The following is a 24,084-nucleotide window of genomic DNA, read 5'->3' as shown; positions in this document are numbered from 1 at the left end:
ATTCTGAATTTAAAATGTGTACAAATAATCTCTAATATTCATGAAATTTGCAGGGTTTTTTGTTATATGTTTATGTAGGAAACAATTATGATATTTCTGTAATGGAATTTCCCAAATGTAATACAGATCGGTATGTGTATATTAGACATTTTAAACCCCTTTCATATTACTTTATCAACTAAATAATATGTGTATTATTTCTTTATGGATCATTTTGCGAATTGTGGGTGAAGAATTTTCTCCTATAGTTATTTAGAATAGTTGAAACAGAATAGTTGAAACAATCACATAAAAACTAATTTTGGAGAGATAAAAACGTAATGTTCATCCTTATTACAGGTAGATGCAGTTTCGATCATATAGTACCCTAAAGCAAATCTTCATTACACTTGATGTTTTTATTAAAGCAAAAGAAAAATCACTCATCTGGCAGTATTCATTCTTTTCCTTGCAGATGAAACTACAGGAGGGATCAGGGGCATGTGGGGTGTGCTATTCCCCAAGGAAGGGACACCAGGGAAAGCCAGGACATTTTAAGTGCTGAGGCCAGTGGGTCAGTCTACTCCAGTTTGGGGGCGGGTACGTATTGCCTCTGACATTGTAATAATTGGGTTATGGGTACACTATGATTCTTCTTTTTGGACCTTAATTTGAATCCTTTTGTGCATTTTGGCTGGATAGAACAGAACAGAATCTCATCCAGAAAATCCTGTGACCTTCAAGAAGATTCACATTGCCCAATAGAAATCTTAGTTCTAGAGGCAGTGGCAACGGCAGCTGTAGAAATATGAGAGAAATGGAAATAATTCTTAAAATGAAGTTCCCCTGTCAGTAACAAAACATTTTTGTTATTTTTTCCAGGTAGAAGAGAATTTATCCAAAGATTAAAACTTGAAGCAACATTGAATGTGCATGATGGCTGTGTAAGTTATTCATGGTTTGTTTTTTTAAAGTAATATTTAAAAACAGTGCTTGAAAAGGCAGTTAAATGTTGTGAAATGTACTTTCCAAGGTGAAATGTACATGCAGATTCCCAGAATATAACTTCAAGACAGTTGTATTTCAGTTTGCATGAGACATCTGTAAATTGAGATTGTTAAGACATTGAAAGAAAAGTTGAGGTTAAATATCAAATGCTTGCAGATTACCCAAAACTGTAATAAAGAGGATTAGCTAAAATCTGTACAGCAGGTCAAGAAAGATAGAAAAACTCTTAAAATGACAATAACATGGTTAACAATCAGAGTCTGTATAGCTGTCAGAAAACAGAGGACTGCCTTCAAGAACTCAAAGGCTTGCTCAAATAAAGAGAACATAAAAGGAATAACTGGCACAAAAGAACTGCAAGCAGACCATTAGGGATATTTAAAAAGTAGAACCATATTGCTAATGGCATCATAACCTCCTATAAAGAATTCTTAAGTTCACCAGGAATAGAAAATTAGGTAGCAGGATAGCTTTATGTTGTATGACAGTGGAGTCAAAGAATAAGGAGTTTGTGAAATAAATTCATTTCATTAAGGTTAGGTTTAGAGCAGTGGTTCCAAATCTATGGCCCTCCAGATGTTTTGGACTTCAGCTCCACAATTCCTAACAGCTGGTAAAATAACTGGGATATCTGGGAGTTGAGTCTAAAACACCTGGAGGACCAAAGATTTGGAACCGCTGGCCTAGAAGATGCAGGGATAGATGTCTGGGCCTGGGCCATTACTTTTGGATGATGAGCTAAAGCAAATAGTAGTGACAAGAGTTCAACAATCTGTCTACATATAGAGTGTATTATTCTCTGACATATATAGATATATAAATATAATGCTAAATACTTGCATGAGGGGAATATGTTGTTTACATGCAGATGTGGGCCATGGCCAAGAGAAGAAACTTGGATGAGGGGAATACATTGTTTACATGCAGATGTGGGCCATGGCCAAGAGAAGAAATATATGCATTTGGTTCTCTTGGATGATTATAGTAGGATTTTTGTTTTTAAATATATAAGGATGTCTTAATCTTATCTGGAGTGTTCAAATCTGTTTAGAATATCAGATTAGATAGCTGGTTTGAATTGCAATTACTTCACCTTTTACTCTTGATTTTTAAAAAAAATATATACCCCACAGGTGAATACAATTTGCTGGAATGATACAGGAGAATATATTTTATCTGGGTCTGATGATACTAATCTTGCAATTACTAATCCATACAGTAGAAAGGTAAGATGCTTTCTGTTTTCTTACCCATTCCTCTGCGCATTCAATATGTTACTTCTAAAAACATTTTTCTGTTTTCTGTTTTGTGATACATATATATCTGTGGCTCTCCTAATTATGGATTCAAAAAAAGTATATCTTACATAAGAGAGTTGCTACAAAAACCAAGCAGTACCATGTAAAGAAGATACTTTGGTATCATGAATTATTTATTTTGGCTTTTCCACTTATCCCATACATGCTCTAGTACTAATTCTAGATTATTACCAAAAAATTTCAGCTTCAGGTATGTAGTTAACTGTGTGGACAGGAACAAGTAATTAATTCCTATTTTGTCTAATCCATCTCAGAGAGGATAATGAAGATAGTAGGATGTTCCTGATCATTACGATGGGAAAGAAATGTATTTATTCTTTCTTATATAAATTAATTTAAAATGTTGAACTAATAACCTTATTTTCTTAGGTTTTAACAACCATTCGCTCAGGACACAGAGCAAATATTTTTAGTGCAAAATTCTTACCGTGCACCAATGATAAGCAGATTGTGTCCTGTTCTGGAGATGGTGTCATTTTTTATACTAACGTTGAACAAGATGTTGAAACCAACAGACAGTGCCAATTTACATGCCATTATGGAACTACCTATGAGGTATTGCAATACAATATATTTTTTATTACTATAGAGCGAAAGTGCTGATCAGTAGCTAATTTTACTCTGTAATTATATGTTGTAAAATTGGAACCAAATATATCACCTACTTTGTTTACATTCATCTCCTTGATTCAAGGCAATTGCAATGTAATGTTACCAATTTTAAATAGTTTTCCTCATTCATACCACAATAGGGAAACCCTTTTCAGCTTGAGGAATCACATCTCATAAAGGTCATTAAGGTTAAACTTCTAGGGATCTGTCCCAAATTGTGGTGGTCACTATAAAATAATTAAACTATACAATTTTCCAAATACTGTATTCTGGTTATTCCATATTGAACAAGCTAATTCAGGTGTAGCACAGAATTGTGAAAGTTATGACTGAAGAACAAAATAAACTTCAACCTTTCTTGGTATAGAGTACCTGCTATACAGTTCTTTGAATTCTGGCTTTATTGTTAAAATCTATTATAGTTCTTGCTGTATCTGATTGTTGAAATTGCTTACATCACAGATCATGACAGTTCCAAATGACCCCTATACTTTTTTGTCTTGTGGAGAAGATGGCACTGTACGATGGTTTGATACTCGAATCAAGACAAGTTGCACAAAAGAAGACTGCAAAGATGTAAGAGATACCTCTATAGAATTGAGAATAAGGAGACATACTGTTTTTAGGACGTGGCTTGATTGAATGCTACTGCTCAGGATTCTAGCATGGTGACCAAAATATAAGAATACAAAGCTATGAAAAAGAAAAAGATGACAGTATTTTTACATAACTTGGTTATCTGACGTATTATAATTTAAAGAATTATCAAGCAGTTTTCCATTCAAGGTTTGAAAAGCTTGGATACATTTGTACTTTGCAGAAATTATACGATATGTGCCACAATAGCTTGTTAAGGAACAGTATCTGAATTATGATATAAAACATTTGAATTGGGAATTAGTATAGTGTACAACATTTCTATATAAGTATAGTCCTTTATACTTGTTTTTAAATGTTCGAAAGTGGATAATTAAATATGCTTCTATAGCAGTCTTCTCCCCATTATTATATGCTATATTACTAGTGCCCTTTTTATATTGTAGCTATTTTTAATTCCTAATCTGATTGAATTGCTCTTTACATCCAATTAGCTGTTAATGCAATCCTTCTAAACTTGCTTAGGCAATACTTGTCTCTCATTGGCTACCTCATGATCTCTATTTCTACAAGAAATAAAAAAAATCAGATTAAAAATTGTGTTTACAAATGCAGGTTTGTCCTTTAAATTCATGTTCATGTACCATGCTTTTTGTCTCTTGGGCCTCCTGAAATAGCCATTTGAACTCCCAATGGTTAAATCTGTTCTAATAGGCACCAGATTAGCTCTTTCCAAAACATGATTAGTTAGTAGGATTTAATTTTAGGTGTTAATGTACTTCTTAAACAAATGCAGTATTTTTCTTTTGTTCTAGGACATTTTAATAAACTGCCGGAGAGCTGCCACTTCTGTAGCTATATGCCCCCCAATACCATATTACCTTGCAGTTGGTTGCTCTGATAGTTCAGTAAGAATATATGATCGACGGATGCTTGGTACAAGAGCAACAGGTAAGAGAATGTTTAGATGACATTATAAAACAGATTTTTAATTTAAAGACATGAACCTCTAATTAGACATTTAATAAAATATTTTCTGAAGCGGGTGGCTTGCAATTATTACCATATTCATAAGAACTTGTATCTACTTCGTAATGGCCCCAAGGACTGAAACAGAACTTGAAACAATGGATTACAAATGGGAATTTACAATACTTGGAATCAGTTTCCTTTCTCAATAATGGAGGCATAAGCATATTACATGACAATTGTAATTTAATTGGGAAGAGAAGAATAAACTTTCTTTTGTTACTTCTTTTATAACTAATGGGAGTATAACCTCTCTAAATTGTGGAGGAGAAATATCACATGGCCCAAGTCCTCGCTTTGAAAAAAATCCCTGCTCCACACGAAAATAAGTACATTATGAAGCCATGGCAGTATAATTTACTAAGTTTACACAAAGCAAATTTCTAAGCTCCTAGTTAAAATACTAGAATTGCACCAAATACTATATATACATATACTGTGAACTGTAGAATATTGATGTTTCAAAAGACTATGATTTAGACAAACATCAAATTAAAAACGTTCAGATTTGTTTCCCCTTGTGGAGGATATTTTATTTCATTCTTAATAAATTCCTTCAATTTGCAGCCATGGCAAATCAACATGGAAGCTAAATTCATCTTCTTCATGTCCTTCTTTTGGCTTTCCATTATTAGCTAGTTCAGAACTGTTCCAAATAGGTATTAGACAATTTATGACTTTGATCATAAGGAATCATATACTTATTGTTATGGTTATATATGTCAGTATATGTTGAAGTGTGTAATGTGTTTTAAATGTAATTTCATGCAGTAGCAAGGTTGTATTGCTGTGATGTAAGCTTATGTTAGAGGCTGTGAGAAAGTAGCCCTGAGATACTCTCTGTGTGGAGTTATGAGAAAATTAGGGAGTATCTGGTATCTGTCAAGCAGCTGCAGAATTGTTTACACTTCTACTTCCTTTGTCCTGCGTACTATGTACTTCATGTCTGGTCGCTTACTGTAATGGATGTGTTTTCGAACTGCTCTACGTAAAATAAACTTGCTTTGTAACCAGACGTCTCCAGAGTCCATGCTTTCTTCTAAGCCTGTGCAAAACTTCCGCTAACGCTAACAATCTAAGCAAAGCAAAATATTTTTTTTTCTTTTTCGATGTAGGTAATTATGCTGGCCGGGGTACTACAGGACTGGTGGCACGTTTTGTTCCTCCACACCTTAACAACAAATCCTGCAGGGTAACATCTCTCTGCTACAGTGAAGATGGGCAAGAAATTCTTGTCAGCTATTCTTCAGACTACATATACTTGTTCGATCCCAAGGATGACACAGCTAGAGAACTTAAAGTTCCTTCTTCAGATGAGCGAAGAGAAGAAGTGAGTGTTTCATGACTGTGGTAATGTGTTTGATTGCAACAAATATTATGTATTTAATCTAGAATGAATCTAGTTTCTTTTCATTTTTAAAATGGTATTTAATATTTATTCCTGCCTTGAATGCTTTTTTACCCTTAAGAGTGAAAGAAAATGGAAAACATAAGATTGATACCTTCAGTATTTCTTTTCCAGATTGAGTGGTGGGAATATTGCATGTAGATTCTTACCAAAAATCCAGCTGGAGTAAATCAAACAGCTGTGAGAACAGCTAACCACAGTGATTTTGGAAAATTATTTTAGTAACAACTGAGAAAAGTGTGGAATGGTATAGAATATTTAAATAAAGTAATGTTTTCAACTTGGTTTGTGTAGACAGGCATTATTATTATTATTATTATTATTATTATTATTATTTTACATTTATATCCCACCCTTCTCACCCCAATGAGGGACTCAGGGCAGCTTACAGACTATGGCATACAATGCTGCACTACTCATATAATAATAAACATAATATATCAATTTAAACAATTAGCATATCAATTTAAACATACAGTAATAAACATGACATATCAATGGAACAATTCAAATATAAATACAAGAAAAACCTTAAAAGTAAACATTCAATTCCAACCGAAGTGGGCTGATGACATCTCAATTAAACAATCAATTAAAGAATTCAATAAAAATACAAAAAAAAACATCTTAAAAGTAAACATTTAACCCCAACCAAAGTTGGCTGATGGAATAAGTGGCCAGAAGCAGCAGGCAACAGGTGAGGCAGGGAACCCCGAAAATGAGCACCTGCACAGGTATTTCAATATCTGGACGATGGGCGGTGTAGCCTTTAAAGTAGCTACATGGTGAGGCAGTGGGAGCTATGGAGGCCCATGTGCAAGTGTTCTGGCAGCCAGGTGATGGGCAGCGCAGCCATTAAAGTAGCCGTGCGGCAAGGCTGTGGGGGCCATGTTCTCTCCTTGGAGGCTGCTAGGTCAGTTGGCTGGAATGAGGGTGTGGCTGCAGGTCTCCTCGTGGGTAAGCCCAGGGCTGAACAGGCAGCAAAGCTGGATGGCAAATACTCAGGCCCCAGGATCTCCCTGGCAGCAGGGCCCAACAAAGCTCTTTGTCTGCCTCATGCCAGCCCTCTCAGCTACTTGAAATGCTCCATACCAAAATGGGGGACTCTACTAAATGGGGTTGAGCAGTGCTACTGAATTGTGCCTCCTTTCGAATTACTGTATATACCAGGCCCTTTCCTTTTCCCCCTCAGCCACTTAAGTGGGAATGTGGGAGTTGAAGTCCAAAACACCCGGAGGGCCAAACTTTTTCCATGCCTGGTATATACTCATGTATAAGTCAATCTCATGTATATGTCGGAGGGCAGGTTTGGGGGCCAAAATCATGGAACCTGTAGCTGAACCAAAGGCCATTCCACAGAGAATGGAAAGCATCAGTGCTGCTCCCTCAGGGGGCAAGCTGTCCCTGGCTGCTGCCTTGTACTGTTTTCCTGCCCATGGTAAAAAGTGGCCTTTCAAAAAGTTGAGAAATTGCTCTGGAGCAGAGAGAATAAAGGGGGTTGGCACTTCTTTCACATTTTCCTGGGACAGGCTAAGCTCTTGACTTTTACCACTCTCCTAAGAGAAGGGGATGGTTCCTTTTTGATAAGTGTTAAGGTACAATACTCACAATGACCATTGGATATGTCAACCCAGGTTTTTTGGGTTGATTTTTTTACTAACATTTATAGACTTGTACATGAGTATAAAGGGTAGGCAGAGACATTTTTCACATTGGTGCCTTTCTGTCCCCAGATGTGCCAGGATCCGGCCTTGTATTTTTGAACAGGGCTTCAACTCCTTTCTGTCTTGAGAAATTTTTTCGCAACCCTCCATTTTCTCTTACAGGACTTCATTTGTGGTCAGGATCCACAGTTCTGATAAATTTTGCAGTAATATTTATTTAAGTGGAGCCACCGGTGGCGCAGCAGGTTAAACTGCTGATTTGCTGAACTTGCTGACTGAAAGGTCAGTGGTTCAAATCCAGGGAGTGGGGTGAGTTCCTGCTATTAGCCCCAGCTTCTGCCAACCTAGCAGTTAAAAATGCAAATGTGAATGGATCAATAGGTACTGCTCCGGCGGGAAGGTAATAGCGCTCCATGCAGTCATGCTGGTCATATGACCTTGGAGGTGTCTATGGACAATGCTGGCTCTTTGGCTTAGAAATGGAGATGAGTATCACCCCCCCAGAGTTGGACACGACTAGACTTAATGTCAAGGAAACCTTTACCTTTACTATTTATTTAAGTACTTCTAGTGCTAAGTATTGTACAAAATGTTTACACCAGCAAATATTGACTCACATTTACAACTGACAAACAGAAAAAGAAGAAGAGAAGAAGGAAAGAGTAATTGCAGATGTTATATGAAAGCATAATGTATAGAACAGATCTCTTAATCTCAAGATGTAGCATGTTGGTACTTTAATGTTATAAAAAGTTTAGTTATCTGAACAACAGTAGAACCTATAGAATAGCCCTGTAACAGATACTTAACTAACAGTGTGTTAAACACATATTTTCCTTACAGCTGATATATTTTAATGACAATAACCAAAATCATTTTTACACACAGTGTGAGCTGTGCAGTTTCCCATCAACAGCAAGGAGCTATGATTAGCTTACCTTCTGTATTTTAAAGAACAGTAAAATCCACTCTTTATTAGAGGACTCCTTAAATTAGATGAGAAAAAAAATCCTTAATTGTTTAATATATATAAAATCATGAGCAAATGACAACTAAGCTTGAGATTGCCATAATATAGGAGTATTTTAAATATCTTAACTTGTGAACTGGCTGTCCAGGGCTGCCAGTTGGCTCCACGACACGGCTGTTGAAACTTTGTGGAGCAGTTCACCAATACAAAATTCTACTCTAGATTTAGAAGCAGCCATGTGTTGATAACAGAATGTTTCCTTAAAGACAGAAATAGCAACACGAAGAGTTCATCTGGCACAATTTGTAAGAATCCCTTCCTACTACTTCACCCAAATATATTCTGCCATGCATATGACCAAGAAGGGTGACTGATTTGAACAACCTGCGTGTAAACACACACACACATCACACACACACAGTGGTCATGTATATGTGTGTTCACCATCCCTCTCCAACAATTTTAGCTCGATTTTAAGCTTTTTAATGAGATTTTAAGGACTTCATATGTTTGTTATTATGGGTATTGTGTTACATGTGGTGTACTTAAGTTGTTTTATAATTTATTGAGCTGTTTCTGATTTATTTATATATTATTGTTGGCATTTAATGTTTGCCACTATTTTGTTTTGAGTCGCCCTGAGTCCCTTTGAGGAGATAAAGCAGGCTATAAATGTATTTTTTTCCAAAACTTTGAACATACCTTTATCTCTCTCAGCTATAAAATTTTAAAGCACCTTTAAAAAAGAATTTGCAATGTGCCCCAAGGGATTATATTTTTAAAAATGTAAATCTTAAGAACATATGAACGCATGATGATTTGAATTCTAATCACCATCTCATTTCAATTTTGAGAGATAAAAAGGGGATACAGTAGGAATACATATTTCGTATATAGAAAGATGATAAAATACAATATTTCTTCATGAAGACTGTGTGTGTGCACGTGTGAGAACTGTACACAATGAAATGAAATGAAGTGAAACTTTAAATTTCATGTTTGCCATGTTCACTTCCTTACTATGTGTTCTCTGAATCTAAAGAGGTTATGTTCATTCACACCTAGCTTTGTCTCACCCTGGTCATTCCACAGATATATAAACCCTTTTTCCTAGTTTCAACAGACCTCACTACCTCTGAGGATGCTTGCCATAGATGCAGGTGAAACGTCAGGAGAGAATGCCTCTAGACCATGGCCATATAGCCCGAAAAAACCTACAACAACCCAGTGATTCCGGCCATGAAAGCCTTTGACAATACTTAGTACTACCAATTGTTTCACCATTCCTTCAAGGCTAAAAAAATCTAATTATTGGAAAATTCTTATATGGCTAGAGAAATTTTGAGTCTGGTACCATCTGTAGATAAATGACTATTAGTCCTGTCCACCTTACTCCAAATTTCATTTCTAAACTAGTACTTGTTATTAGTAATGGAGTAGATGAGACTGAACAAATTGAAATTTAATCCAGAAAGCACAGGTGCTCAAATAAATCAGGGAATGGGGAGTTAATCTGTGCTGGATGACATTAGACTCCTCCCCACAAAGAGAAAGGTTTACAACTTGAGCAAATTGATAGTCCTGAAGCTTGGATTTTCTGAGGAACCACAGTATTCCCTCACTTGAATCTGTTTTGAGTTTTCCTCTCCCAGATAAATCTGTTGTGAATACAGGAGAAGGCTGTCAGCCTCTGTTCTTAGAGAGTCTAGCATAGACTCTCCAGTGGTGTTCTTCTGAAAGCAAGCTTAGTCTAGTATTTGATAACTGGCTGCTTATGGGGAAAGGGTGTTCAGCAATGTGCTATATTCTCCATGTTTACTGCTTTTAAATAATGTTAAATTAAAAACTTTTAAATTGAACTCAATCACCAGTTTAATAATATTCTTACTTATATATCTTTTTTTTTTTTTTGGTAAAATGAACTTTGTATCTGATTTAATTTTTGTAAGATGTTTTGAGGCCCAGGACTGAGAACAAGTCAGGATGAAGTAATGTGGTTGTGATGATAGTGACTGACAGTGATGGTGTTTCCATTTTAAAATTCCTTGCTTGTCTTTATTTTTCTAGTTACGGCAACCACCTGTCAAACGTTTGCGACTAAGAGGAGACTGGTCAGATACTGGACCAAGAGCAAGACCTGAAAGTGAGAGAGAGAGAGATGGTAATGTGTTTTGGAGGGGTGGGGGTTAGTTCTTGATGTACGTCAGAATGTTCTATTTGTCCAGTTTTATTAATGTTATATTGTGCTGCTGTGGTTTTTTAGAAACACTCTGCAGTTTGGGAGTTGGCCACAGCTTAGTATAGTGCTTTTCCCTCTTCTTTACTATTAGGGGAAAAAATGTAAAAGAGGCACTGGGTACTTAACTGATATGAAAGAGTAGTAACATGTTGCCTTGCTGTTGTAATTGTTCTGAGAGATAGAGTGTCATATTAATCCTTACATAATATAATACCATTCTTTATTTTACAAAACCTGAAAATAGGCATTGTTGAAGAAGTTTTACTTTAGATGTTCCAACTGCATTTCAGTTTAGAGTCTTTATATTTGTTTTTACTTTTTTGTTAACAAATATACACAATTTCAAATAGCAGAAGCAAAACGGTACTGTGCTGCTTTGCAATAAAAACATTCAGTTCTCTGTTTGTATATAGGTGAACAGAGCCCTAATGTTTCATTAATGCAAAGGATGTCTGACATGTTGTCAAGATGGTTTGAAGAAGCAAGTGAAGTTGCACAGAGCAACAGAGGAAGAGGACGATCTCGTTCTAGAGGTGAACTCTTTTAAGAGCCTTCAAAAGAAAATGCTAAGGGATTTTTATATAATGAAATATTTTTAAGGCTACAAGCCAAGAAGTGTCACATTCTCTTAATGCGGTGTGCTAAAGACACTGTGTCAGAGAAGTAGTATCCCATACTGGTCTTCATTTTTATCAAAAGCAAATTCTGCTCTTGTTAAAAGGTGGAACTAGTAGATCGGATGTCACTGCTGCTGGTACTGTCCTGGCAAGTGGTGAAACAGAGGCCCAGATGGAAGTAGATGGTCCTGAACAGCTGCAATCATCGTCATCTACAGTGTCAGCTCAAGCTCCCTCAACGTCTTCCTCAACAGAAAGTCCCCCTTCTACGTCCTTATTGTCATCTCCTGATAACGAACAGAGACCTTCCTTGGAGACCCCTGCGCCACCTACACTCCCACAGTCTGGTATGCTACAATATTAAGTGTCTCCTTTAGAATCCCATGGATATCTCATCTATATATATAGGTTTGTCATATGTTTGCTATAATTAAATGCACATTATTTCTTTTGGAAGCCACATTACATATGTAGATGGCATACAAATGTAACAAACAAATGATTAAGAAATCCCCAGAAGGGAAGCTGAAGTGGTATTACTTATAGTTTTTGAAACTACATTTTAAAAACCAACTCAGAGTTTAGCTGTAACTTGCCACAACACAGTTATCTGTTGTGTTCTGCCTCTGAAAGAACAGGGGACAAAATATTTATTTATTTATTTATTTATTTATTTATTTATTTATTTATTTCCAGGATTTATGTTCTGCCCTTCTCACCCGAAAGGGGACTCAGGGCGGATCACAGAACACATATATGACAAACATTCAATGTTGTTAAACAGATAGGACAGACAGCAGATAGAGGTGTGTGTGTGTGTGTGTTAGATTTATTTTGCAGATCTAATCTCTTAAACTCAAAGTAACTTCATTTTGTAATTTAAATATGTGGGAGTTGACATTGCAAACTCTGTAATACCACAAAAAAGTGGAAAGGTTGAGTGAGATCCAAAACAGTATCTTAGAGCAGTTTTATATATGCCCAGAGGATTCAAGCATGTTCAATGGAATTAGTTTTGATACAGATGGCATATCACAAACTTCAAATTCTTTTCATTTTCAAAGGCTTCTTGATACATAGCATGCAGACACAATTGTTTAAGAAATCTGAGCACAAGTCCTTTGCACAGGTAGAACTAGTTCTCTGGTATTTTGGATCTTGGTTCTTGCTGTTGGCTTTGTTACGGTGCTTTGTGGTCTCTGTGACTGACACATATAGGACTACTCAGACCATCTTTGGAATGTTCTACAGCTAGCTTTTTTCAGCTGAGGGCAAATTCACCTTTACCACAGATTTTTAGTATGGTTCCCCTCGCGGACTGCTTCCCTGTGCTGCACCTCCATGTAAACACCCCTCCTTCTTTTCTAGCTTTATTTATTCCTTTCAAATAAGTCAGCTTGTTGACCAAAAGGTCGCAGGTTCGAATCCGGGGAGCAGCTTGAGTTTCCTCTGTCAGCCCCAGCTTCTGCCAACCTAGCAGTTTGAAAACATGCAAATGTGAGTGGGTTAATAGTTACCGCTCCGGCAGGAAGGTAACGGGCCACATTACCTTGAAGGTGTCTACGGACAACATCCACTCTTTGGCTTAGAAGTGGAGATGAACACCACAGCCCAGAGTCGGACACGACTGGACTTAAGGTCAGGGGAAAATCTTTTACCTAAGTCATTTCAGTGTGTTGTGGCTGTTACAGTGAAACTTTTCTGAATAATATGGAGTGTTTTCCTAAAAAGATAAGTAAATTCCATTTCAAAATATGTGTCTTTAAGATTTGCTTAAAATGTCCTGTCATAGATTAGACTCAAAGGGGTTAGAATTTTAGTCAAGTTTTAGGTAAACGATTTATTAGTTATGTTACATAACAGTACAACAGATCATAGCAGATATCAAGTAACAATAATTTTGATATATACGGGCATATCTACATTAATCAACCAGCTCCCCCCGCCCCCGACATTGAATGCATATTAAAAGCGGTAACTTAAAACACATAATTTAGTTTGCTATTTCTACATGCAAAGTTGTTATTTTGTATTGTTATTCACTATTTTCAGTCTATACTTATATAGATCACATTGTTTTCTGTGAAATGAATAATAGCTTTTAAAGAAGGCCTCCTACTTTTAAAAGTGAGAAATAAAGTGTTATTAGTTTAAAATATTGGATTATATCAAGTGATACGATAACTTGTATCACTTTGTTTTCTCTTGCCCAACAGTTGATGTATCTAGTTTTTAGTGATCTGTATCCCCACCCAATTAGACCCTTCATCCCTGCTGAAATATTTCTGCCTTGATTTGGGAGCGTCTGAAACAGAATGGGATGTGTTACAGGGGGCTAAAACTAAAAGAGAGATCTGGTACAGATATGGGTGGTTTCAAAAACTGGGTACCCCAAATTGCAAAAGCACTTTCAGCTTAAGGAAATTAAATTGGGCATAACCCATTTTCTGCAATATTTCTCTTCCTTTGAATCATTTTGTGCATTATGTCTACCATCCACAAAATATAATCTTCTTGTGGTAACATTTTAATACACCCACAAGAGAGGAATGGTGAAAATGGAAAGCTGCAGATGTATAGATTGAGTCACTTTTCCATGTGGCTGTTGCCCAGTCTAGGTACCTGTTTTGCATATTGAAATTGCATAATTAGTTGCTGTATATACGTATGCCGCTAGTAGGTGCTTCTCTCACTTTTCCTATCACTCCCTTTCTGTTTCTGTATTTGGGAGGAAAGAAAGCAGCCCTCACCTAACACTCTTGAGTAAAGGCTTCATATTTGACCATTTGTCTTAAGATCACTTCTTTCTTTCAATTGTATTTCATACATTCCTTCTCTATATGCTACATATTTCGTGTTATTGAGGAAGGAAGTTATATTCAGATTTTTATATGAAAATCTGTCAGATGTCAGTTATCATTTTGAGAGCTTCACTAGTCATGCTTCAGGTCTCTCCCCTCCCTGTTACCCCACCAGTGAGCTAATTCAAATAAAGATTTTAAAATGAGGTACCGTTCATTGGATCTGAAGGAAATCATCATGTGCTTGTGTTTCACACCATCCTAGCTTTTTTATTTATATTTTCTTCACTTAATTGTTTACATGATTGTGTATTGGGTGGTACTGTGAAGCTTAAATGCTGAACTTCATAATCCCTATAATTAAACCCACATTTTGTATCCCAGCTATATATTAGTAACCTGTTTCTGTTTTTTTTAAAAAAAGAAAATTTGCTGCTTTTATTCCTCTATTTGGTATCTGTTGCCTCACACTTTAGCCTTTATGTTCTTTTTATCCTATGTTCTATGTCTGTTTCTTTTTACACCCTTTTTTTCCTGTCTGTCAGAATTAATGGCGCCCGAGTTAGCTATACTTCGTAGGGGTCTGCAGCGCCTGAGGCTTAAGAAGGCTGAACAGCAGAGACAGCGAGAGCTAGCTGAGGGTTCAGCACAACAGTCCTGCAGCTCTGATCAGCCTTCCCCTAAGGGCTCCTCACAGGACCCTCAACCTACAGGTTGTCATTTGTCAAGGTTTATTAAGCAGCTGGTGTAGTTACATAGTTTGTGCTGCTATTGTTTGCTGAGATGCTTCCCCCTAAGATCAAAACAATGAATGCAGTTGCTGCTTGTCTGTTTTTTGTACCCGGTGGTGTTTATCATCACACCGTTACGGATTAACTAATACTTGGCTGCATCATTCCTTAACAATTTTTCCTTAAGTGTAGTTAATGAATGATATAATCCCATCAAAATTATGGACTTCTTTTATATTTAGCTGTAGCAATATGGACTTTTATTCTATCCATCTTGATGGCATTATAAGAACTAACTAATTTAGTGGTTCCCAGTGTTTAACTGGGTTTTTAATTCATTTCCTGTAATGGAAGTTTCTATGCTTTACCTGTCTAAAAATGTAATAGCAAGGTAAAGTAAACTGCCTTGTCCTGCCTGAAATGAGACATTTTAAGCAGTTGCATCAGTCAGATGGAAGAGGCCTTTCTATTGGTAGAGCAGTGTATGGCTAGGATAATTGTATGGTTTAAGGCCCCTTCTTCATAATCCTGTTTTTTGAGCTCAAATAACCCAAAGCTGAAAATATTTTGCCATCTTTTTTATCATTCCACGTGTATGCTACATCTCAGCTTCCAGTTATCTGGTATTTTGGCACAAAATTGACTTTACACTAAGTAACATTATTTTAAATTTATTTGTTTATTATTTTTTTTATTTATATCCCAACCTTCTCAACCTGGAGGGGACTCAGGGCGGCTCACAAATCATGAGAATTTCCATTGTGCAGGAATCTTGTTCATAGTCACAAACTCTTCCTCTCCCATTAAACTATATTTTTGTATAAATCGGTACTTAGCAAACTTCCTTTGGTTTGTTAAAAATCCTGATGCATGAGAAAAGGAAGCCTGACAATTGTTGCCTTCATGTTTTGTACTTTTCTTTTAATGGCCAATGTAAATTATCTCTTTAAATAGGTATGCTAAGAGTTCACAAAGCATAGTAATTTATTGTAATGGTTGTGAAAAAGAAAACTCTCCCATAGCTATGTAAATCTTCCCTCAGAAGTAAAAGAGAGATTTGGCACTTACTCTGCCATAGGTTATAGAGTGTACAGGCTGCCCATCCTGCTTTTACTGTCTTAAAATGCTGAATGCTCGAAAAAGTTTGTAAACAGGCTCTGCTCTCAATTGTATGCTATGGGAAAGGAATTGTTGGGCTTTTATGTATATGGCTGAAGAACCTATGCATCACGGGGAAGATGTAGGTGTGTGCTTAAGGCTTGCTCTGTATTCTTCTGTGTGCAGTGTAAAATAATATGCAGATAGCTGAGAAATACATTTGGAGTCAGTACGTGCATAGAGAAGGAACCCACTGAGAAGCAGTCTTTATTACCTTGTTTTGGAGGCATTCTGATTTATTTGCTCATATATGATCTTAAATTCCAAAATTCCTCATTTGGGGTTATATCCTAAAAGCATTTAACATATAATCTAAATAATATGGCTTAAAATTGAATATATACCAAATTTTATTCCATTGACTTTCCATAGTATTTCATTAATAGTAGGGTCTAATATATAGTTTCATTTGGGGGGGGGGGGGAGGCAATGCATTTGGGGTTAATTTGATAGGAGTATTTTATAATTGTATCCCAGATTCTGGATATGAAAGCACAGTTGTCAGTTTTCTATGTGTAACAGAGTTTTCATCGGTATAGATGGGCAGGATTTGTGTTTCTCATGTCTACGTTGACATTAAGTTGTTGAGACATCAACACACTAGTTCAGTGGACTATTGCAGTTGAGCTCTATCGGAAATAAGTACTTCTCACAATTAGTTACATTTTTTTTTTACTTTTGAGGAAACATCTATTTTTTACTATCAGCAAAAGAAAGAAAGAAAGAAAGAAAGAAAAGAAAAATAATACCCTGAGCTATGTGCAGTTGCAGTAGAAGTGAGTCTTGAGGGCAAAGATATAATTAAGGTTAAAAAATTGTCTTTGAATAGCCAAATCAGAAAGATTTTGGTCCTTTGTAGAAATTTTAGGTGTTCCTAGTATGCAGTTGAGAACATGTAAAAAAAAAAAAACCAAACCTATATTAAAGTGTGAGAGGCTTCTTTGCTGCAATTACTGTGATATATATGAGTGTGGAGTGAGCACAATTTGTAGCCAATTTCCAGTATTCTGTTCCTAGAATGAGTGATTATCAAGTGAGCACTATACCCTCTTCGATGAGTCTGATTATTGGGACTCTTTCCCACCCCCACCCCCTGTGTTTTTGGAACTAAAACAACTTTGATCACCATCATAGATGATCTCTGATGGGAATTAGAATCAGGGTGCACTGTTGGTTTTGGTGAGCCTCTCATTCATTCAAAACAATTTAATCAGTCTCAGCCATGCTATTATTAATGGAGTATATGTTGGAGGGTGGGATTGTTCTGCAGTAGTTCTAACCCTACCAGACTGAATGCTTGGAAAACATCCTGCTTATTCCTTTGGCTTGTGGTATTTATAAGAACTCTGTTTGATCAACTTGGTTTGGGGTCCTACCTTCAAGTTGAATCATAGAATTGTAGAGTTGGAAGAGAATGTCATGCAGGAAAATACAATCAAAGCACTCTTAACAGATGGCCACCCACCCTTTACTTAAAAGCAAACAGAGAAGGCGGAATATTCCACTACTGAACAGCTCTTACCATTAGAAAGTTCTTGCTAATGTTCAGTGGAATCTTTTCCTGCAATTTGAATCCGTCACACCATGCCCTAGTCTCTAAAGCAGCAGAAAATGAGATCTAATTTGCAAGCTGGTACCCACCTGCAAGATGGTGTCTGATTCAGGAGCTGAAGTCTTAATCAAGTTAATCTGAATATGGGCACAGACTTGGGCGTATGGGGAAAGATAAATACTAGGGTTCATTGCTTCTCTTTTTCTATCTTTACTTGTTTCTCCTCTTTGATAAGAACTCTTTCCTAATATTTATCTATTATATTAAATGTCTTTTCTAGTTTGATTGTACTGTTAAAATCTGATTTAACTATTCAAAATAGCATGTGGACTCTTCTGTTCATATAATTTACCATATATACTTGTGTATAAGTTGATTTATACAGAAGGACAGATTTTAAAGTAAGAATTATGGATATTGATATGATGCATGCATAAGTCAAGGGTCATTCCACAGAGTGGAAAGCACCAAAGTCATATTAGATGGCCAGCCACCCTCTATTATTTCCCCACCCAGGCATTCAAAAAAGCAAGAAGCAGTGCCACAGTTGAGGGGATCAATGCTTCTGGTAGGTTTCCTGGGGTGGACTTATCTCTTGCCTTTTGCCTGTGCACTCAGAGGAAGGGGATTATTCCTTTTGAAATAAGAGTTACGGTACAGTACTCTTATTGACTCATTGATAAGTTGACCAAAGTTATTTTTTGACTAAATTTTTAGAATTATGCATGAGTATATAGGGTATTATCCTTACATTAAAGTGTACACTCGGTAGATGGCAAGTACAGCTGTGTTAGTAATTGAAAGAATCCACTAAAGCAGCATCAACAATTAAAAAAAAAACAAAGGTAAAATTATAATAAAAACAACACCAAGAAGCTAGTTGAAACAATTTTTAGAGGCTTTGAAAAATGAAAAGGTATTTTTAACCTCTTCTTTTAAAAATGGGAATTTATGCCAGATGACTCCCACCCAGAATGGAACCAATATAACTGGAAAAGTCTTAACATAGTTGCGGTTTGCATAACTTCAAGATTCTAAGATTTTTAGTCAGAGGCCCTCAATGATTTTTTTTAAGAATCGGCAGATACATGTCGGTCCTCTGAATTGTCTGAGTAAATGTTTTAAAATATATTCTTTTCTTCTCTATTCACTGCTTAGCACTCAGTTGTCTTTTCTAGTGAGTCATGTCTTCCCATGATAAATCTGGCAATCTCAGTTTAGTGATTTTAGCTTCAGGTTTGATTTTCTCTAGAACCTATTTATTTGTCTTTTTAGCAGTTAATAATATCCATAAAACTCTTCTCTAGCATATTTCAAATGAATTTATTGTCTTCATGTCAGCTTTCTCCACTGTCCAGCTTTCACAAGCATAAAAAGAAACTAGAGATACAGTAGAATGAATGATCCTGACTTTAGTACTCAATAAATACTTTCAATGAGGCTGCTGCTAGGATAAAGATAATTCTTTTCACACTAATGGTCTCTCTGAATAATGTGATGTGTTCATGTTCAACAACACTTGGTTTGCAGATGATGAAAAGGCAAGTCCACGGGCAGGAACAGGTGAACCCGTTTTAAGTTTACATTATAGTACAGAAGGAACAACTACAAGCACAATAAAGTTGGACTTCACTGATGAATGGTATGAGTTCCTTTCCCTCCCTGTGTAAACTGTGTTAGGTTGTAACATTGTTCGATTTTACAATTTTATAGCTTCCACGTACTTTCTGCTTTATATATAGTGGTGACGTGTCTCTGTTTTTAGAAACCACAGAAAATAGAACTTGCCGGTGGAGAAAAGAATTGTGTTAAAATATGACAATGACTAAAATTTGAATTTTATGTACGAGTGTGGGTCAAAAACTTTTGCCTCCTGTGTTATAAAAACATTATGGATGAACATATAACAGCAGAAGTTGCTACAGATCATAACCTGAACTGTCCTCTACACAAAATGACCGTTCAACATAGTCACCATCAATTTGGACACATTTGCGCCATCGTTTAACCTAGGCATCAAAACCATTTCAGAAAAATTCATGCTTTTGCTTCGTGACTCATTATTTTAAAGCTGTTTTAATGCCATTCAAGTCACTGAATTTGAAACCACATAGGTTTTCTTTCAGAGGTTAAAAACAGGTAAAAGTCAGAAGGGGCCAAATCATAAACATTCTTCAAGTGATTATGGATTTCCTTAGGTTTACAACCTTCTTTTGCCAGAAGTTCAATAACGACTCTTTCTTTTAGCTTCAGATTCATGGTTCTAATCAGTCAATAAAAAAACAAGCTATATCAGTAGAGTAAGGCTACCTCTATCATATCATGCACAGATAATCCAGTAGCTGTGAAAGAAATAAAAGAGCAATGTAGTCATTACTTTTTGACCCACCCTCGTATTTATTGATTATTTTAAAGCATGTAAATCATTATCTGTAATCTTTCATAGGTATTATAAATAAGAAAAATTAATAATATTGTGGACAGAAAATATAATGCGTTCTGCAATCTTATGCATGTTCACTTAAAAGTAAAACCCACTGTACTCAGTGAATACAGGAAACTAAATATGTTTCCTGGCCTTGATTCATATCTTTTTATTTCCTCTATATTCATATATTCATGTGCAAATTAACCTCATGTATACATACATTGAGGGCAAGTTTTGGGTGTAAAATAATGGAATTTGATATGGTCCAGAGGTAAGCTGAGGTCATTCTGTGGCGAGAGGAAACAGCCAGCACTGTCTCAAGGAGTCAGCTGCCTCAGGTCTCTGCTGCCATTTTCCTACCTTGGCAGTCATAAAAGCTAGAAGCAGTGCCACGGCAGAGAGGATAGAGCAAATGGGTGATTCTTTTAGGTTCTCCCAGCATGGACTCAGCTCTTGCTTTTCTCTACTCTACTCAGAGAAGGGAATTGTTCCTTTTTTAAATATATATATATATATATATATATATACAGTATTCACATTGACCCATGAATAAGTTGACCCAGTTTTTTTTGGTTGATTTTTAATTAAAATTTCTAGAGTTATATATGAATATATAAGATACTGTTAAACTTTGCATATCTTGGAATGCTTCACTCTTAAGATTTTCTGCTTCTACATTCTGTCAATGATGTGATGGTTACGAAGATATCCTTTCTGTCAATGATACAATATGTTCCATCTTTGTGATGAAACATATGTATAAAATGCTGTCTTTTAGAATTTAGCCTGACTCAAACTCATTTAACATTTAAGCTTTGGTTGATGCCCTTGTTGTTCCCCCTGATGTTTTATTTGTGAGTTTTTAGTCTTGTTTGTGAGTTTTTAGTCTTGTTTGTGTTTTATTCTGCTTTATTGTATGATGATTTAACTTTGTTTGTTTTTTACTTGTGTTGTTGTAAGTTGTTTAGTTAGATTTTCACTGTACTTTGTACACTGAGTTAAAAACAACTTTGAATAGTAAGATAAAATTATCTAAAGCACATGCATGTATCTGTTGCCTGTTGTTATATCAGGAGCAGCACAGCATCAAGTTCCAGAGGAAGTGGAAATCACAGTAAAACCGAAGGTCCGGAAGAATCCCTAAGAACCCAAAGTTCAGAAGCACCAACACCAGAGAGTGAAGAATCAAGTAAGATCTTGCAATATATTGTGGCTAGGATGTGTCTTACCTTTTTGTAGCACAAGATATCTGTTTTCATGGGTCTCCAAAGCTCACATGCCATGCTTTTGTTTTAAAAAGCTCACAATACGAGATAAACACAAATATTCAGGTTGGAAATGTAGACCTACTTATGATTTATGTAATATGTTTTTGCTTGCCCAATGATATTACTATTGTTGTTTCTCTTACAGCACAATCTCCTTTTGAAATTATGCTTAGTTTGAAAAATCACATGGAAACTGCTGTTCAATGGTAGAAGTGGTTTCCAATTTTTTTGTAGGCTGTCTTGTATATCCTGTGGTTCATCCAGTCCTTGGATGAATTACAAAAATTAATCTTATATTCATCTCTTGTTAAAATTTTCAAGATTTTTTATGTGTTAAAAGTACCAGAAATATAATTGCACAAAAATGGTATACAAACTTTTTTTCTGATAGTTAAATAATTTTGTGTAATTTTTCCCATTTCACATCTTATTCTTGCAAGTAAACTAAACACACATTTGCAAACCATGCAATTCTAATATAATTACAACACATTGTTGGAATTACAGCTACAAAGGAAGTATTATTAGTATTATTAGTATTAGTATTGGTATTTGTGCCCTGGTTTTCTTTTGCCAAATGAGACTCAAAGTGGCTGAAATAAGGAAATTATCTTTTCCTCTCCTCAGTAGTGCATGCAAATTGTCCTTTAATATATTGTCGAAGGCTTTCATGGCTGGAATCACTAGGTTCTTGTGGGTTTTTTCGGGCTATAGGGCCATGTTCTAGAGGCATTTCTCTAGAGGGGAAATGCCTCTAGAACATGGCCCTATAGCCCGAAAAAACCCACAAGAACCTTGTCCTTTAATAGATTGAGAATTGCTATAATGCATTTTTGATACATCATATTTATTACTCAGTATGTAAAATATAACAGATTTAGATAGCTTTCTAAAGCCTAATGGGTTGCATGATACCAAGCTAAATATTATTGGTAACCACCTTCAGTATTTTTGTAACATTTTAACCTCTGAATTTTAGGAATCCCTGAGGAATCCCAAGAAGAAAATTATGAAGAATTGGCATCTGCACATGAAAACATATCACCACAAACTGGTATGTAAAATAACTGTTATTAGCCTTCAGACCAACTTTGGCTCATCCTAGGGTTTTCTTGGCATGGTTTATTCAGAGGCTCAGAGGATGTGACCTGCATAAAGCCACTCAAATAATGTATATATAAATTTCCAAAAAAACTAGGAACTGTAAATGCTTAAATGGGAGCTGAATAGCTGGCTTAAGACAGACATTATTACTAGTTTTGGATATTGTTAGCAGCCCTACTTATAGTAGATTTTTTGTGCTTATTTTGTTTGTTAATCTTCCCTTTTGATGACTGTTTTGTTGCAGTGCATTTAAAAATGTATTGTGGCTGTTGTAGTATTTTACTTACATTATCTAGGCACTGAATGGTTTGGAATACAATATGTTTGTGAAAATGAATGCATAGAAATCAAAACTTGATTGTAGCAAACATTATCCTTCATTTCCCAAAATATTTGACTATAACTCTTCTATAGCTCTGTAGTGCTCCTGCACATTTACATAAAGTTTTAATAACACTCTCAAGCATAGACAAAGTGTTGTGTAGTGAATGACTAAATGTAATTATTTCTTTTATCAGATATTGATACATCTAATCAAGCTGAAAGTAGCAACGAAGAAGGAAATTATCCTCATCTTGACTTGACTTGTCAGGCTCCAGGGGAAGGTTTGTCAAACAAAGATATGGAAGAGCAAGACACCTTGAGTCAGCAAAGTACAGAGTCTACTGCCAACCCAAATAATACAAATAATGAACCTCAGTCACAGCCAGATTCCTCAGGGCTTACTTCTCATGAAGAATCATCTACAAGAAGTTCTGCTTTTCAAGAAACGGATGATAGTGATGACGATCCTGTCCTGATACCGGGGGCACGGTTTCGTGGAGGAGTGGGACATAGGTTAGTATTGTGGTGTTCTTTCCCCTTACTGCCAAGCAGTTGCTCATTTTATTTAATAAGAATATTGAAAATATTGCAGTTACAAGCATTCAAACATTCTAACTACATTCCGAGAAACCTGCAGTCAGTACAGGTATAATGAATAATTCTTGTGGTCTCACTGAATCACATGTATGGGTTGTTCTGTGTCTGTGCAGAGATCTTTGGAAGCTTTTAGAGCTGCATTCTGGTGGTAAATCTGCCCGCCCCCCATGTACTTATAAGCCACATGTTTTCACTGAAAACCTAGTTCTTTTTTCAGCATCATTATAGGATTATTAGGAAGTCTCAACATTTTGGCCTTTTTAAATTTATGGCTTATGGGCCAGAAAACTTTCTTCAAGAGGTGTATCAGGTGTGAAGATTCTGACCGTAAGAGCTGTTCAGTAATGGAACTCACTGCCTCGGAGTGTGGTGGAGTTTCTTAAATAGAAGCTGGATGGCCATCTATTGGGGTTGCTTTGATTGTACATTTTCCGCATGGCAGGAGGTTGGACTGGATGGCTCGTGTCATCTCTTCCAACTCTATTCTGTGATTTCATTGCCATTGATATTGTTTTCTCTGCTTAGGCAAGGACCATGTGGTTGAATTGTAACTGATTTGTAGCAAGTAAGGCATAACAGTACTTCATGTCCTAAAGCTCTGCAGTGGGAAAGATATCTCCAGATTGCACCCTTGCAGTCTCTTCATAAGATTTTAGTTACTATCTTCTGCCCTTCTTCA

General features: G+C 36.1%; 1 protein-coding gene across 5 annotated transcripts in view; it reads left to right on the top strand.

The window, feature by feature from the left end:
* The window catches only part of DCAF6 (DDB1 and CUL4 associated factor 6), a 45,200-nt gene that overhangs the window by 12,094 nt on the left and 9,022 nt on the right, over positions 1 to 24,084 (top strand). The window contains exons 1-15 of one of the 5 annotated variants that reach the window (XM_060770597.2): positions 459 to 579; positions 862 to 923; positions 2,121 to 2,213; positions 2,676 to 2,861; positions 3,381 to 3,494; positions 4,331 to 4,466; positions 5,660 to 5,874; positions 10,654 to 10,747; positions 11,239 to 11,358; positions 11,547 to 11,789; positions 14,789 to 14,956; positions 19,215 to 19,326; positions 21,186 to 21,301; positions 22,360 to 22,434; positions 23,003 to 23,321. In XM_060770597.2, the coding sequence (XP_060626580.2) occupies positions 3,384 to 3,494; positions 4,331 to 4,466; positions 5,660 to 5,874; positions 10,654 to 10,747; positions 11,239 to 11,358; positions 11,547 to 11,789; positions 14,789 to 14,956; positions 19,215 to 19,326; positions 21,186 to 21,301; positions 22,360 to 22,434; positions 23,003 to 23,321 (1,709 nt within the window). In that variant the 5' untranslated portion in view covers positions 459 to 579; positions 862 to 923; positions 2,121 to 2,213; positions 2,676 to 2,861; positions 3,381 to 3,383. Of the gene's footprint in view, positions 1 to 458; positions 580 to 861; positions 924 to 2,120; positions 2,214 to 2,675; positions 2,862 to 3,380; positions 3,495 to 4,330; positions 4,467 to 5,659; positions 5,875 to 10,653; positions 10,748 to 11,220; positions 11,359 to 11,546; positions 11,790 to 14,788; positions 14,957 to 19,214; positions 19,327 to 21,185; positions 21,302 to 22,359; positions 22,435 to 23,002; positions 23,322 to 24,084 lie in introns of those variants that run through there. The other 4 variants (XM_067466666.1, XM_067466665.1, XM_067466664.1 and 1 more) reach the window with 4 other exon arrangements.

The sequence above is a fragment of the Anolis sagrei genome, chromosome 3, assembly GCF_037176765.1.
Source record: "Anolis sagrei isolate rAnoSag1 chromosome 3, rAnoSag1.mat, whole genome shotgun sequence".
NCBI classification, from domain to species: Eukaryota; Metazoa; Chordata; class Lepidosauria; order Squamata; family Dactyloidae; genus Anolis; species Anolis sagrei.
Note: the sequence above shows the minus strand (reverse complement) of the source record. Positions and strands in the feature narration are given on the sequence as shown.